Source organism: Maylandia zebra, linkage group LG13 (genome assembly GCF_041146795.1).
Source record: "Maylandia zebra isolate NMK-2024a linkage group LG13, Mzebra_GT3a, whole genome shotgun sequence".
Taxonomy (NCBI): domain Eukaryota; kingdom Metazoa; phylum Chordata; class Actinopteri; order Cichliformes; family Cichlidae; genus Maylandia; species Maylandia zebra.
Window position 1 is genome coordinate 11,359,004 of NC_135179.1, and position 16,755 is coordinate 11,375,758.

At 40.7% G+C, this 16,755-nt stretch overlaps 3 protein-coding genes across 6 annotated transcripts in view; 1 reads left to right on the forward strand and 2 right to left on the reverse strand.

The window, feature by feature from the left end:
* camkmt (calmodulin-lysine N-methyltransferase) overlaps positions 1–1,692 on the reverse strand; it is a 130,426-nt gene extending 128,734 nt beyond the window's left edge. The window contains exons 1-2 of one of the 2 annotated variants that reach the window (XM_004570090.4): positions 898–1,022; positions 576–752 (exon numbers count right to left, since the gene is read on the reverse strand). In XM_004570090.4, the coding sequence (XP_004570147.3) occupies positions 576–737 (162 nt within the window). In that variant the 5' untranslated portion in view covers positions 738–752; positions 898–1,022. Of the gene's footprint in view, positions 1–575; positions 753–897; positions 1,023–1,455 lie in introns of those variants that run through there. The other variant, XM_004570089.4, reaches the window with a different exon arrangement.
* Positions 615–10,211, forward strand: prepl (prolyl endopeptidase like). Of its 3 annotated transcripts, none has more exons than XM_076891523.1 (15): positions 615–755; positions 3,363–3,491; positions 3,678–3,744; positions 3,934–4,114; positions 4,190–4,278; positions 4,379–4,505; positions 4,583–4,799; positions 5,287–5,478; positions 5,616–5,855; positions 6,079–6,254; positions 6,456–6,672; positions 6,839–6,988; positions 7,483–7,609; positions 8,576–8,664; positions 9,143–10,211. In XM_076891523.1, the coding sequence occupies exons 3-15, from the start codon at positions 3,729–3,731 to the stop codon at positions 9,218–9,220; spliced, it is 1,899 nt and encodes a 632-aa protein (XP_076747638.1). In that variant the 5' UTR covers positions 615–755; positions 3,363–3,491; positions 3,678–3,728; the 3' UTR covers positions 9,221–10,211. The 3 variants fall into 3 exon arrangements, with proteins under 3 accessions (XP_076747638.1, XP_023009992.2, XP_023009993.2); XM_023154224.2 differs by lacking the exon at positions 615–755 and adding an exon at positions 1,070–1,413; XM_023154225.2 differs by lacking the exon at positions 615–755 and adding an exon at positions 1,072–1,413 and having other exon boundaries at positions 5,643–5,855.
* On the reverse strand, positions 8,691–16,585 carry slc3a1 (solute carrier family 3 member 1). The gene is made up of 10 exons (XM_004570092.5): positions 15,984–16,585; positions 15,057–15,236; positions 14,784–14,929; positions 14,515–14,640; positions 13,996–14,115; positions 11,580–11,704; positions 11,047–11,248; positions 10,332–10,514; positions 9,967–10,092; positions 8,691–9,864 (listed from the first exon to the last, which is right to left on the reverse strand). The coding sequence occupies exons 1-10, from the start codon at positions 16,411–16,413 to the stop codon at positions 9,433–9,435; spliced, it is 2,070 nt and encodes a 689-aa protein (XP_004570149.2). The 5' UTR covers positions 16,414–16,585; the 3' UTR covers positions 8,691–9,432.
* Between the last annotated feature and the right edge of the window lie 170 nt (positions 16,586–16,755).

Below are 16,755 nucleotides of genomic sequence, written 5' to 3' on the forward strand. Positions count from 1 at the left end.
GAAAACACAGTACTATGCAATATGCAGTCCATACAGTTTCAGTTTATTACTGTTCAGGAAAAAGTGCCAAAAAGTAGTCTGGGGCTTTTTGCACCTCCTGGAGGGAGATATTTTTGTCAGCCAAATGTAAGGGCTGCATAATGTCCATGTAAGGGAACAGTTACTGCTCTAGTGCGTGCAAGGTTTTCAGAAGTTTTGGGGAGGGGAAAAGATGGCTTTCAAGTGTTAACAAAGCTACTGTTACCAGCAAAGCTGTGAAGCCGATGTGTTATACAATAATTCAGGCAATACTGTATGTTAAAGCAGATCAGCAGAAAAAAGACTGCTGTACTGTAATTAGTATATCATTATACTTATTATTATACTTATTATTAAGTGCTGGATTATCAGATTGTACAGAAACTGCCCCCTCCTTTTGGGGCAAGAAAGTAAATACAGTGCAGTTCATGATCCTTTTAAAAGTTAAGTAAACAATAGAGTTTTTGGGAAGCGTGACAGGGAACTCTGGGTTCCCATCATCTTTGTTCTTCCTTCAGGGACAGCAGTGCAATCATGAGAGTTCTGTGCTTGCATACCTGTCTCAGCAGGGTCCACCTGGCTCGTGCGACATCAGTATTTCTACAGGTCCCTGACCGGGAGGCGCGGGAATCAGCTGCGCGAGTGTCTTCGTGAATATTTTTCCCCAAAGGTGACGCCGGCTCGGTCCTTTCTGCAGCACCAGAAGAGTCCCTGTCCATTTTATCTTCGTACTTCTGGTAGGAGATAAACCCGTAAGCATTTGTTTAAATCCTGTTTATGCAGCTGTCACAGTTACAGCGGTGCGGTAATACAAAAAAATAAGGCTTTTTTTCTATAGCGACGCAGAAATGATCACATACACCGCTTCACTGTCATCACCTGTTACACCCACAAAGGATGCATGCTACTTCCGTACACTTTTGCAAGTCCAGGCATGTTAAACGATCGCGCTCGATTTCACAATTATAACTGAGGGCTGCTCACAAACGGATTTGATTAGTTTTGCCTGGCATTGCTCGCTACGTCATCAAGCGGGTATTCGTTTAGGAAATCGTACATGTGCCTGAAAATGTTCTCGCTGGCTGTTGTGCGTAGCTGAAGAATTAACGTAGAAGAAAGCAGCGAGGACTATAGGGCAATTAAAATGCCCTAACTGTCGCAAATGTGACCAACTGTACCTGATAGTAACCGGTAGCTAATTAAAATCACGCAAACGTCGCTGTCACCGGCTCATTTTATCTCATTAACGGTTAAACATTTGTCATGGCGTGTATATCGACTTTGTTTTTCTTATCTGCTCGTGTTCCGATGCAATTTCGGGTAAAATTCTGGGAGCTAACCGCTTGTAAACGGAAAACATGGCTCTCCTGGTCCCTTCAGCGTTGTTGCTCGTCGGTAAGGAGTTCATTCAACGTTAAAGATGCTGTTTTTACTTACCTTTGGCTTGGTGCAGGATTACACGCTGGTCTCCCGTCTCGCTGATAACGCTAACTCATTCATTATTGAAAACCGTGTCTTTCTGCCGGGTTGACAAAACTAGTCTTGTAAGGAGACACAGATAAGGGCATAGTGCTGAAATTGACACTCTGAATCTGGCTCGCTGTGCTGGCAAACGCCTCCTATGTGTTTTGTTATGCATGTGTTTATGTGAGTACTATATAAATATGCCCAAAGCTCTTCTATCCAAATGGTTAGAATTTTAAAATAACTTTAGATTCAAATTGGATCATTTATGAACGCAGTCATTTATTTATAAAAGCCTTTCCTACATTGCCATCACTATCATTGTTTTAAATAGGAATTAGCCTATTGGTTTGACAAGACAAATATAAAGTCGTATGGGACTATTTTGTCTACTGTCAGCTGCTCCCTTTAGGTGTCACCACAGTGGCCTCCATCTCACCCTATCCCTGTCACACCAGCCCTCTGCATGTCCTTCTTCTCTACATCCAGGAATCGTCTCTTTTCCCCTTGCCTGTCAGCTCCATATTCATCATCCTTTTTGCCACTATATTTACTGTCTCTCCTCTGCACATGTCCAAACCATCCCAGCCTTGCCTCTCTGACTTTGTCTCCAAACTGCTCAATCTGAGCTGTTCCTCAAATGTACTCATTACTAATCTTGTTAATCCTGGTCATTCCCAGTGGAAATCTTATCATCTTCAGCTCTGCCTCCTTTCCTTTTGCTAGCACCACCCTCTCCAAACCATGCATCATAGTAGATCTTGCTACCATCTACTAAACCTTCTCTTTCACTCTTGCTGCTATCCTTCAGTCACAAATCACCCTTGATATATCGTGCCCAGCCACTCCACCACACCTTCACTTTTTCCTTCACCTATCTTTGTGTGTGGACTGTTTTTCGTTTTGGATGGTTTACCCCAGGTGTTTAAACTCTACCTTCACTCATCTTCTCTTCAGTGTTACACCTGTCTCTTTCTCACTCAGATACATGTATTCTGTCTTGTTTCTGCTGACCCCTTCTCCCCAAAGCATACCCCCACCTCTCCAGGCTCTCATCTACCTGCTTCAATACAGCCAATCACACTGGGGAATTTATAAACTCAAGAATGTGATCATAATAGATCTTAATTTTGAGTGTTTCTGCACAAAGTGTTTTAATTACACCTCTAAAATGAATTTGTTTGTGAATTTGGATTATATTTTCTTTCAAACAGAAGCATTAAGTAATCAAGGATGAAAAAACACTGGGGTGACTTCATTATAATTTGTGGTTTATCAAAGTATATGTAGCCAGTCATGTTCAAATAAAAGCAGTATACTTTAACAGTGATTCACTCAAATTTAGCTTAAGATTTATAATATTTTTTTTCTAATACTATTCAAATTAGGATAATTAGTTTTGTAACAAATAGCAGACCAAAATTACTGAAAGAAATTTAAATATCTGTTTAAAAGTCAGGGTTTTTTTGCATACAATTGAAAACTGTAACTAATGACATCATAGCATCTATTTTTTAATAAATTCCATCATTGATTAAAAAAAAAAATCAGTATAGATTTAATAAACACAATTAGAGCAATAAACATATCTTCTGGTGTTTTGCTCACTTCAGAGTTAAACAGTCACGTTTCCCGAAACTTAAGTTTTATCATTGAACACTTTTCATGTCACCTCCTTGTCAATCCTTAGAATTACACAAAAACAGACATTGTTAGGCAGCCAGGTTATCTAACAATGACTTGCTGAACATAGCGATTGTATCTTTAACTATTGCTCACACTATAAGTACAGTAGTGCTTTGCTTACTCAAAAAGACTGTGACACTTCAATAAATAGGTGGAGGAATATTGCAGTAATTTTTGAAGCTGTTTTATTTTAGGATACTTCGTTATCATCGTCTGACCATCTAAGCTCCGGACTCGAGAGGTACAGGGACTTACAGAAGTATTTCAGGAGGAGATTAAAGGATGCATACCACAGGTTCTCCAATATACCTGATTACTCAGTGGTGAGGATGCCCTTTTGTTTTGGATTTGTCTATTTTATAATGATTTTGAATATTATCTTAGTGGGACTGATGGACAACAATAAATATGACTTGTTTGGCAATTGAGTTTCTATATCATGAAAAGGATTATTTGGTAGCCTCAAATTATGTTAATCATATCTGTTGTTGTTATTTATCTTGTCAAAGGTCTCTGGACATCACCATTTATATTTCACTGAAGAAGATGGGATATACAGAATGGACAAGAAACAGAGTAAGCAGCAAACATGATGAGGGTCTTTAAACCGCTCATGTTAGCAGCTCTGAAAGCCTAAAGTTTAGCAGCAGAAGACTATTTTCTCAACAGGGATTTTTTTTTCTACTATATCCCTGTTACTGCATGTGCAACTTTTTATGCAGTCCATCATTAGAAATCTTTCCAACTTATTTCTTCTGTGTTTAGGTCACCTGGAGCCAGAGCAGGTGTTGAATCTAAGACAAATCTCTGGAGAGTTGGAGAAGACGGGACTTGAAAATAATAAGAGAAAGCAAAGATTTCAGTGGACGGTCCAGAGAATCCGTCTATCCCCACAGGAAAGGCATCTTGCAGCGTCGCTAAAATGTACTCACACGGAAGAGCTGAGGTAAATCAAACAAGGCATTTTAAACTACTGTACTTACTGAATTAGAAAGAGGATGTTAATTTTGTGATGAATCAGGTGTGTGGTCGTGAGGCTTGAAAGGAGAAGATTCCTACCTCTGCATCCCCAACATGTGACACTAACCCTGGAGAAAGTCTTTAGCTTTGGTAATTTTTTGCACAATAAAAATTCATTTCAGTTGTGTTACAGGTAAGAGCACTGATGTAAAACTTAAAATACTGCATATTATTGTGTGCATGTGTGAAGAGTGGGCCACAGATGAGATACTATTTTACTCGACTCTGGAAGGTCTACGTTCCAGCGCAGTGTTTCGTCTGGATCTCACCTCCAGTGGAAGCAGGATAACCTCTGTATTTGAGGAAATGCAGCCTGAGTAAGTGTAAGCGATGCAGCATGTAAGCTGCGTCTACTCCCACACCATCTCTAATTGACCTGCTGACATCTCCCCAGTGTGTTTGTGGAGGTTGCCCTGACCAGAGACCGACAGATCCTGACCATCAACTGTAACAGCAGGACAAGTTCAGAGGTGCTGCTAAGTGATATAGCAACATCAAATTTAGATCCATTTGTGGTTCAGCCACGCCAGCTCAATCTCCTGTACCACGTGGAGCACTGGAGAGGTCGGCTTATTATACTGGCAAATACAGGGCTTGGACAAGAATATCAGGTATAGTGTGTCCCGTGTGTGTGTGTATATATATATATTAGTATTTTTAGATTTTACATGAGTGATTGCCCATCATTACCAAGGAAACCTGGATAAGTGTTTGGTCCTATAGTGACAATATAAGGAATAATGCAGACAAAAATACACATATATAAATACATAATGACTAGCAGAACTTACCAGGTATAATTCAGACTCAGGCATGAATGCAGTGTACTCTGTAACTACAGGAGTATACCTGCTTTTACCTACTGTTCACTTTCTCTTCAAATGCACATGGAAAACAAAATGTCAGAAGTTAAAATGGTTTAAAAAGGTTTCTGTCTTTTGACATGCTATAATTTTCCTTATGTTCTGTTTCAATTGGTCTCTATTCACAACTTGCTCTATTAACTTACCAGTAGTATTTTACAGAGTGCTACATTTAATATCCAGTTAAAACATTGATTTTCAGTGAAGGAGATTCATCTTTCCATTTAATTTCCAGGTGGTTCAGGCTCCTGTCTCAGAGCCATCAATGGATTCCTGGGTCTCTTTGTTTGCGCCTGAACCTGGCACTACAATTAAAGACATGGACGTGGTTGGAGACCATTGTGTGTTGGTTGCAAGAACGCCAGTTAGTGAACTAGCTCTCATTGTGGTCCCTCTGATCCACCCCAAGAATGCATACATAGTACAGGTAATTATTACACAATTTCTTACATACTTATGTGCTTGTTAGCGTTTGAGACTTTAACCACCTTTTGGTTGTTCTTAGTCTTTACTTTTTGTAATTTTATGGGTTTGTGGTTTAGTGTTATTAATATATTCTCAAAGCTTTTTATTTCTACACTCATGCTAAAGCTTCCATCCTGGGCTTGTGCCATTAAAACCAAGAAACCAGGCTTGGCTGACCAACAAAATATGCTAGAATTCCTGATATCCTCTCCAGTCCATCCGCCGGTTCCATACTGTCTACACCCTGAGAATGGGCTCCTTTTATCAGGCACTGGAGATGGATCCTCCCCAGAGAACCAAGCTGATTATATCACTACGCGCTTGGAGGCCTGCAGCCAAGTGAGGAAACTTGAAATATAATTTGCGCAAATAATAAGACAATCTCAGCAGGGCTCTAAGCATTTAGCATTTATCACCATACAGAGAAGGGCATTTTGTGCTTCTTCATACATCATCACCTAACACAGAGGCGTATAATTGTAACAAATTTTATAGACTTATTTCTAGATAATTTACCATTAATTCCTTTAGTCTGAAAGTGCATCTCTGTGTGTTTTTGTAGGACGGTACCTTTGTGCCTGTGACATTGTTTCATACAGTACCTGTGGAGCATTTGAGACAGGCACCGCTGCTGGTCCATGTCTATGGTGCTTATGGCAGAGATCTTAACATGGAGTTCTACCCAGAGAAAAAAGTGATGCTGGAGCAGGGCTGGGCTCTGGCCTACTGCCATGTCAGGTATAATGTCACTCCTCTAGGAAGCTAACCAAACCCTGTTGGCTCAAAAAGTTATGATGAGAGACATGCTTTATATGACCAAAATGACAGGGAAATGACAGACAAGTCATTGTCGTCATAGGGGGCAAGTGAAATATGTAATTCAAACTTTGTGCTCCCCATGAGTTGAAGTAACTTGTTCTTTGCTTTTACACTCTGTAGAGGTGGAGGGGAGCGTGGCCTTTTTTGGCACAGACAAGCCTGCGTGGGAGGGAAGCGGAGAGGAGTTGAGGACCTCCAAGCCTGTCTCCATCACCTTTTCTCCTTAGGAGTCTCCTCTCCTTCTCTCACCGCTCTTACAGCCTGCAGTGCTGGGGCTGTGCCAGTGGGAGCTCTGTGCAACAGACACCCACTATTGATGCGGGCTGTCACCCTGCAGGTAAGAAATTAAATCGTTGGAGGTTTTGTGCTTAAACCCTGAACCATACAACATTGTTGTTAAATTGACCAAAATGATGAATATTCTTGACTAAGTCTCTCTATAGTTACTTGTAGTAAAAATGTGAGCTAAACACTTCCAAAACCACACCTTTTCCTGTTTTCAGGCTCCGTTTCTGGATGTGTTAGGGACTATGGAGGATCACAGCCTGCCTCTAACTTTAGAGGATAGAGATGAATGGGGGGACCCAGTGGGAAACCCAGAACACAGACATATCATCACCTCCTACTGTCCCCTTCACAACATCACTCCTCAGGTATGGAGAGGAAAACAGAATATAAAAATAAAATGCAGCTATATTTTTCTAAACTGGCTTAACAGAAAATAGTCTTTTTGTTTGTGTTACCACTTCATGTAATGTTTTGCTTTATACATTTGTTTGCATTAGCACATACGTGTTTCAATCACCTCAATCATAGTTGAATGCTGATCAAATGCATTGACGGATGCTTTGAGCAGGTAAGAAACTGCAGGTGAGTCCCAACCTTTCTGGGACTCAGTCTTACCTGTAGGTGGACCAGGTTGGTGTATTTGATTTCAAATTTCCAATGCAATAAAAATTGTCCTGTACCTAATGCGAGGTAACTGACATCTATTTCATGTTTGGTTTAATTCCATGAAACACTGTAGGGACGCATTTAGGGCCATTGATAATTAATACATTTGGTAAACATAATGTAAACTACAGTATGTAATTTAAAATGCGTGCGTGTGTGTGTGTGTGTGTGTGTGTGTGTGTGTGAGATACAGCATTACCCATCGATGCTGCTGACAGCCTACAGTGGTGACAACATGGTTCCTCTGGCAGGCGTCTTTAAATACACTGAACAACTAAAGAAAGCCGTTCATACACACTCCAGCATGAAGCCAAAGTCAGGTAATCAAGTCATTTCTCCAAGTATGCAGCCATGCATATTATTGTGTGTTTGAGTACCTCATTCTATGGGGGTGTGCATTTGTCTTTGTGTGCATCTCAGCATACATTGTCCTCGTCTTTTTAGGAGTAATTTCTGCATGATCAGAGGTTTTAATAGCATAGGGTCATCCCCCAATAGTAGTTTCAGTGTGCATGTTGGGAGAGGTAGCAGTAGCAGATGCATGGCTATCTGTCAGGGGGAGTGCTAACAGCATTTAAGTTGATGACCAAAATGTTGCATAGGTCACCTTGTAGTAAAGCTTGCCTCTGTGTATACATGCGTTTTGTGTGTGTGTGTGTGTCAGCTAATTGCTCTAATTTCCCCCTGACAGGCTCTTTCTCCCTCTCACTTATAATCTCCCTTCACCACGTTGGTGGTACTCCTTATTTACACCCCTCTCTCTCGCACTGCCTCCTCTGCTCCTGTTTCAAATGCACACATTATCTCTCTCCGTTACCCTCGCTCACTTTTCTGTTGTTCACACATACACCAGGCAGCTTAAGTGTCTGTGTGTGTGGTGTGTGTGTGTATATGTCTCCCTAATCTGTCTCTCTCTGTTCTCCGGAGTCTTTGATAAAGTGCTGATGGCATAGACACATCCAGGCGGGTGGGCAGGCCCATTAGCATGGTAAAGAGATAGTGTATCAGAGCAAGAGATTAGACGCCACAGACTGGGAGCTGTCAAGGTCAAGACCGCACTTGTGAAACAGTCCATACCACAGAGACAGGGAGGGGAGGCAGGGGGATATCAGATGGGAGGATAAATGAGTGAAAGCAAAGACAGAAGACTGAAAAAGATGATTTGGGGGGGAAATGGGCAGAGAAGGGGAGCAGAGAAAAGAACATTTTAAAGAAAATGTTAATTTTAAGTATTGTCTTCTGCCCGTACTTGGCTCTTGAATCTCTTTGTGTACGTTTAATTTTAGAGTGTAAACCAGCACCAAACATAGCTCTGAATATCCAACCTGGAGCAAATCACCTTGGAACAGAAGACTTTGAGCTAATGCTGGAGGAGGTAAATTAATTTTCCTGAAGCTGAAACCTTCTTGAAAAGATTGATGTTTTTATTTTGCAGTCTTTTTAAGGACAAATTATCTGAAAATTGGACACAAATATTTTCTGGTATGAGACATTTTTACTTTCTGAAAATTATGAGTTCTTAATGTCCCATCAGAATGCACACCAACACTGAGACATGAAATATTAGTAAGCACAGAGCAAGCGCTTGATTGCAATATACTATCTGTCTCACAGCTTTAAAATTGAGGTACAAAGTCAGTTAAATTAAGGAGTCCTTTTACCTGTAGATGTGATTTTGTTTATTACAAATGCACCATGACGTCATGTACGTGTGTGATAAACAGCCAAATCTGAGAAAGCCTTCTTAATATATAATCTATAATTTGCCTTATGAATGTAAAAGTTTGAGTTTTAGCACTTGGATGGGTGATGACAGATACATACTGTTTGTTGTTTTTTATTCCATAACAAAGGAAGCCCTCAAGCTTGCATTTCTGTACATGGAGCTTGGCCTGGACCCTCCTCGGCCTCCACGCAAGCGGAGAAGATAGCGAGGCTATGAAGAAGCAGTCGGGCATGAAAAACAGAGCATCTTCCATCACGGCAACTAGACAGACTGGTGCCCAAATCTAATAATAATAACAGCAATTACACTTTCAAAGATAAGAAATCACTACCTTCTAGAGGAAACACCAGAGAAAAATCTTAATGCTTTGATGGTTTCTGTAATACAGCAGTTATTGGATACTCATCTCCATTTTTACTAGCATTTATAAAGTATGTCTATGGTCTCCAAATAGCAAGCCTTCTCAGAGATGTAGCACTCTTCAGGATGGTTGGGATTAAACAGAGTGTTGGTGGAGTACTGAATCACCAAACCCTCTCCTACTTCTGTCTGGATGCGAGACTTCGGAAACACTTTGCCATCATTGGCTATGGTGGTGCTCATCAGCACCTTCAACTCGTCTGGCAGCTCACGAACAGAGGAGAGATCTGTGACAGCTGATTCTTTACCAAAGTTAACCACTATGAGGAAACCTCGCTTAAGTCCATCAAGCTCTCTGATGTAAGAGAAGACATTGGCATCAGCGTGGACATAGCAGAACCATCCACGGTTAAGGGGGAGCTCTGATTGACGCAGGGTGTTCAGGAAGCGGTACTGAGCCAGAACAGAACCATCATCTTTCATCTGGGCCTGGGAATAAAGGAATGGGAGGAGGACAGATGAACCATAGAAAGATACACATAAGAAAACGATCTTTCTTCAAAGTTGAACATTAGAAAAACAGATCTATACCTCCACGTTGACCGTTTCATAATCGGGGTGTAGTGGCAACCAGGTGAGATTTGTTTTCTCATTAAAACCTGCGTTCGTGTCAGCATTCCACTGCAATGGAGAACGCTGAGGGTCTCGACTGGCACTCTGCAGTGAAAGCAGAGGAATCATTTTGGTATATTTGCTCATGTATACAGTCGCCAGTGTATTAGATACAACAAGACTGCAAAAATGTCCTTTAAAGTAAAGACATTTATGTTGTTATATTTATGTTTATTTATTGTTATTAATAAAATGACATTAAACTGGTTATTTTTAAGGACCTCTCACAGAGATGTGTGACAGTGAGGGTTTAAAGGTTTCTTCAGTGTGTGCACAGTACTGACTGTATTGTATTTGCCGGCTGGGTCTTGTATCTGACTTGCTGTCACATTAATGTTCTCCATGCCGATCTCCTCGCCGTAGTAGGTGGTGGCTGTGCCTGGAAGGGTCAGCAGCAGCATGTTGATGGCACGAACATAGAGTCGACCAGCACTGGAAGAAATCCGAGTCCTGTCATGGTTTCCAACCTGATAACAGTGTAGGTAAGAGAAAAACAAGACAAAGGGTTGATTAAGAAATTAGGAAGTAAGGAGGTGGGCTGAAACATATTTGTTTTCTTAATATGTGTTAGGTGCTAAAGTCTGAAGATGCACATAAAGTAAGAAGGCTATACTTTTGAGCCTAATCAATAATAATTACAGAAAATAAACATGCTTAATTTACTTTTACTCAGCTACTAATTATTTAGCTTTACAGGAGTGTTTTTGACAAATTTAATTTCATTGCCTAGTGTTTGTCAAACTGTCACTGCAAAGGGGTTGATGATTAACAAATACATAAACCGACCTGTGGTTTGAAAGATATGACAACACAAGTGTGAGAAGCATGATCTCAGGCAGACAGTCTACTAAGGATGACTCGACAGTTCATTCTTATGAATGCTGCCGACACATGATTTCGGCATGTTATGTGCCACAGTATGCAGGACATGACGCTACTGATCCTGTGGTTTTTACAATTGTAAAAAGCGAGGAAATAAATATGAGTTTAAGAACTCACCACCCAGTTGGGCCATTTTCCTTTGGGCATGTTGCCCATCCAGAGGTGGACCAGATGCTTAGCCCATACTCCACTGGTGTTGTGGGGTAGATCCAGCAGGTAAAAGTTAAAGGGGAAGTCACCTTCCTTTTCCAGCCTGCTGCCATAGTACATCATGGTCTTGTACACCTCTTCATAATCGTATGACTCTGTTACCATGAATCTGCAGCACAGGAGGAATTTATTTAGCATGTGATATGACACAGAAACCACGATGACTTATGTCAAGATATCGTCCATTAGCTGATTTTGTTTATCTTACTCTAAAATACCAGTGTGTCCTTATTTGAAATCATTTTAAAAATCTGGGCTTAATTCCTTATTCTAGATTTCATTAAATCATTTCAAACCAAACGATTTAATGAAATCGTTTGGTTTGAACATTAGTGCATTGCATAAGCAAAAGGTCTTTAAAATTAAGGATGATTGTGACATAATAATTACAGGTAGTTTTCTGCCATAGTAATATTGAATGCACTTAATCACTTTCCTACCTGTATCTGCCAGGCTCTTGACTGTAGATGTCCATCTGTGCTCTAAACTCCCTCAGTATGTCATGCAAGCCCACCTGACTGGTGGTGTAGTCACTGTGAAGATCCCACTCTGTAGTTACCAACTCCTGGATAGAAATATGTATAAGGTTATGTAGTGATTATGCAATTTTAGTATAGCTTAGCTACTTTCAGGCTGTGTGCTGGAGTTAGACTTTGTATTTTCTTTGAGCAAAGTTTGCTGAGTGAGAAACTGTGGATTAAGAAAGTTTCTGCTAATTCTTCAGATTTGTTATTTTTGTAACTGTCCAAATAAAATGGGCGAGAAAGGCAAAGGAAGAAAAAACATCTTGTTAAGTTCTAATTATGGAGGCGCTGAGGAAATCTGACTCACTGGACAACTATTGGTGTTACCAGAGTGTAAAGCATTGGGTTTACAGATTTAAGGGAATGAGCCATAGACCTGCACAGAGACAGTGATGTCACAGTTCTAAAATTACACCTAATGTGCATGTCTTTTTGTGAAAGATAATCTCAAGCCATTAAGCTGGCCTAATAACAGGCAAGTGAACCATTCAGCCAACAGCAACCACAGCATAAACCACTAAAGCAATAATGTAGAGACAGATGGTTTCTGATTCATATTTAGCTGAATCACGACTAAGGATGTGATAAAATTCTTAACACAACTTTTACATATCTTTCTCAATTGCAGAATTGTAGTTCCAGTGGTTTGTAAAAATGAATTACTGTTTCTAAGATGGCAAAGAGTTAGTGTTGTTTTGTTTAAAGATTACCTCGTGGTTAAACATGATCAGACTGTAAAAATGTATGCAAATCTGTGGGTATAAATTCTCAGTTATCAGTGAGTAAAAGAGTCCTAGTGTTATGGTTTTACCCTGCAGTCGTAAGTAAACTCCAATGACTTGCTAATCCACCAAAATATGCTCCTTTGCTTCTAATCTTTCCCCTGTGAGAAATATCTTCAGCCTCTTTGACCTTAATTCAGCATGTATCACGAACCCTTTGAGTTTCACAAACAGTGTGTTCTTCACATGATTATGAAGCTGACATTTCAGCTAGAGATAAATAATCAGTGATACATCATACACAGTGTGAACAGTCCCACTCAGCTTTTGATTAATTTTTTCTACTAGCAACAAGGGAAAGTGCTTCGTCAGTAAAGCTGCTTTCATGGATCAGATCGTTAAATTTTGGACTCTGACATTTCAGATATTACATAAGTCAATAAAATCGAATTATGCCTGCATAACTCTAAGTTACAGCTTGGATTCTTAGAACTGTTAAGTTCATCCACCACCTTTATCTGAGCAACGATGCACAGTTCTTGTCATTCAACCCCAAATTTGTTGAGCATTTTCCTTTTTCAACTTACTGCAGAACAAAGAACCTTATAGATGAAGTAGATATTTATAATGGATTGCATTTATATAGCGCTTTTCTAGGCACCCAAAGCGCTTTACAATTCCACTATTCATTCACTTTCACATTCACAAACCACAGTTGTAGCCACAGCTGCCCTGGGACAGACTGACAGAAGCGAGGCTGCCATATCGCGCCAACACCAGTAGGCGGTAGGTGAAGTTTCTTGCCCAAGGACACAACGACCAGGACAGAGAGAGCTTGGGGGATCGAAAGGGCAACCTTCCGGTTACAGATGAGCTTCACAACCCTCTGAACCACATTTAAAGTTTTTCACTATAGAATGCTTTTTGCCTGTCGAAGTTTTTATTGGCATAACAGATATCATCTATCAGTTTCACATCAAAAGCTATTTATCTTAGGTTATAAAGTTATATCACATGTTGATGAAGTGCCAGTGAGTAAACACGTGTGATTGCTTTAGCCAAAACGTGGCTCTGGTTTTCTTTTTCCAACGTGGTGGCTGTTGGGCAAAATGAGCCCCGACTTAGGGGTAAATTAACCTGGTGGTTAATCTTTTACCAAAACAAATGCATAATCTTAAAATTGATTTTGCATCATAACAACTCCCAATTTAAAAATGCTTGAAAACCTAGTGCTTTTATGTCAGAGGAAAATGGCCCGACTGCTTTGAGCGGATATGAATGCAACAGTGACTCAAAAAACATCATCACAAATAAGGTGTGCATAAGAGCATCTCTGAATACCGAAAAACTTGAACCCTGAAGCAGATGAGCTATAGCAGCAGAAGATCACGCTGGTTGTCACTCCTGTAAACTGAGGTTACAATTCACATGAAAGCATGGATCTATCATGACTTTTATCAAAGGTTCAGGCTAGTGGTGGTGGTGTAGTGTTGTTGGAGATATGTTTTTGTTATTTCTGTCTATCTCAGTATGACCTCAGTGTGCCCATCTATTGATTTTAGCTGAACTCAACAAAACCAATGAGGTTAGATGTGTAGTTTAACACTCACGGGTGGTTTGTTTGGATCAACCTGTGGTTCATCCCTCATGTGTGGAGCCTCCAGCATGTGCTTCACTGCATCCATCCTGAAGCCATCCACTCCCTTCTCCAGCCAGAAATGAATTATATCCTAAAATTGAGGGGGGAAATGTATATAGAGCAATTAAACTGGCATCTACATTATGTGTGAAAAGGCTGCAGAAAGATAAAATCATTCAACTATAACAAAGACAGTTGAGTAGAAATGTTTATGTACAGCCCATTATTGCTTCTGTTGTACTTTGCGCTGTGTGCAGCCACAATTAAAAACATAGGTTAACTGGTACAAGTTAGTGTATAATCAGTGTGTCACACATTACTGTTAAATGTGGACAAAGGACACAAAAATGATAATACAGTGAAAGACAGAACAGATGAAGAAAACACATGATTTTAGCACATGCATCACTGAATGTACTTTAAGAAATGAGTCAGTAGCTGAGCTTTTGTGTGTCTGTGTGTGTGTCACTGCATGTTCCAGTAATCTTACAATCATCTCTTTGATGACATCTGGGTTTCTGAAGTTCAGGTCTGGTTGCTCCTTGAGAAACTGGTGGAGGTAGCATTGCCCTCTAACTTCATCGTATGTCCATGATGAGTTCCCAAAGATACTCACCTGAGTGCAAGATGGGAAACAAATCTGATCTAAATTCCAGTACATTGCACCTTTTTAGTACTATGAACTTGGTGAAGGTTCAGTGAAAATGTGCAGAAGACAAAATCATAGACCAGGTAGAAAATAACAGTACAAGCACCAACCCAGTTATTAGGCTTCGGTCCGTCTGGTTTGCAGTCAGTCCAGACGTAATAATCCTCATAGTGAGGATCTCTAGTCCGGCTCAAGTTGAACCAGCGGTGTAGATCACTGGTATGATTTGGAATGAAATCCATGATCAGCTTCAAACCTGGTGGAAATGGAGATGGGTATTTGTGTGTCAGACATGCAGCCTGCTATAAAAAAACAATCTTACCCCCCAAAACCACCTTCTAGCTCCACATTTTCACATAAACAAGGGTATTCAAAGTGCACACCTTTGCTGTGCATTGCTGCCAGGAGGTCCTCAAAGTCCTTCATGGTTCCAAAGAGTGGATCAATATCACGGAAGTCCTCCACATCATACCCAAAGTCTTTCATGGGAGAACGGTAGAAAGGGCTGATCCAAATTGACTTGATGTTAAGGTATTCAAAGTGGTCCAGCTTCTCCCTGATGCCTGTCAGACAGGAGATACAGGATCTACTGTAACCACTCGGTGCTGAAATTCAGATTCCTAATAAACTGAAGGACTATGGATAGGAAAAGATAATTCTGCATTGCATTAGTAAATTTTTATAGGAAATAATGCAATATAGTGAGAGCAGCTGTCATTTCCCTCTAAAAAGCATCTGCATATTTAATATTATAAATGAGCCATTGAAAACAACGAGATGCAGTTTTACCATTCCCTTTGTATACTTTGCGAATGGTTAAATAAAGTTAATAATTTACCCTTGTATAAGTGACCAAATATAAGAAATTGATAAGAGCAGCTGTTAGGTTGACAGAGTAAAAAAAATCTACCAGGACTTTGCCAAATTTTTGTAAATCCACAATCTCAGAAAGGGTGCTACATTGTTTTTTGTTTTGTTTTTTAAAAATGAAGCCTGGAGAGTTCATAGGAGGCTTTATCTGGCAAAAAAAATTCACAGCGATTTTGCAGGATTTCAATAGTAGGCTACTCAAATCTATAAGAGTATATGGGGAAGTATTTATAATATGGCCTAAAGGTGTTAAAAGTACAGTAGTTTGAAATGCACATTAAAATATGGAAACGCTCTAAGTGACTCAAAAGTGTAACAGCATGTGCCTTCCACTGTTGGAAGCGGAGCGTCATTGGTGTCGTCCATAAAAACACCTGTTTTAATGAAAATCTTCGAATAGTCAGGGTTAGGAGCTTGCAGCAGTGCTTTGGGTGTCTTACCTTTGAGGTCTCCCACCCCATCCCCGTCGGAGTCTTTGAAGGACCGGGGGTAAATCTGGTACACCGGGGAGGCCTGCCACCAGCTCAGGCACTTCGGAGAAAGCGCGATCACCGCGATGGTGACCGCGACCATTGCCAGGGTGCAGCACACCGTTAGCCAGAACAGGATCTCTCGGGGCACTCGGTACCGGGCTTTAGAGGAGTACAGCACCAGCACCTCCTTAGGCATCCCGGCGTACGGTTTGATCTGCGTGTACTCATCTCGCGCGTCTGAGAGCCGCTTCACGCCGATGGAGTCCCGCTTCTCCTCGCTGTCGGAGACGCTGATGTTGTCCCTCGCTGCTGGCCCGTCTCCGTCTGCATCCTTATAACCCGGGTTTCTGGTGCACTCCCCGAGCTCCACGCTGTCGGAGTCGTTTCTATAACTCATGTTGTTTGTTAAAACGAACCGTGTCGGGTTGTGTAGCTCGCCTCAAGAACAATGAGTGACTCGGAGAGCGCACATTAAATATATGACTACAGTCAGAAGGTCATAGTACACGGAGTAGAGCCTGTCTCTGACACACCTGTGGAATGTGGGAAAGTGGAGCGTTGATGGGACTGGTTACAGATTAGCGTTTTTTTTCAGTACACAGTATTAACTACGACTGAGACATCAGTTACTTCCGAACCAAACAAAAGCACCAAGGTGCAAGATGCCTTTTAATATTGTAGGCGATAAAGATGCAGCTGAACTAAATGGGTTTCCTATTTTGGGATTTGTGAACTTTAA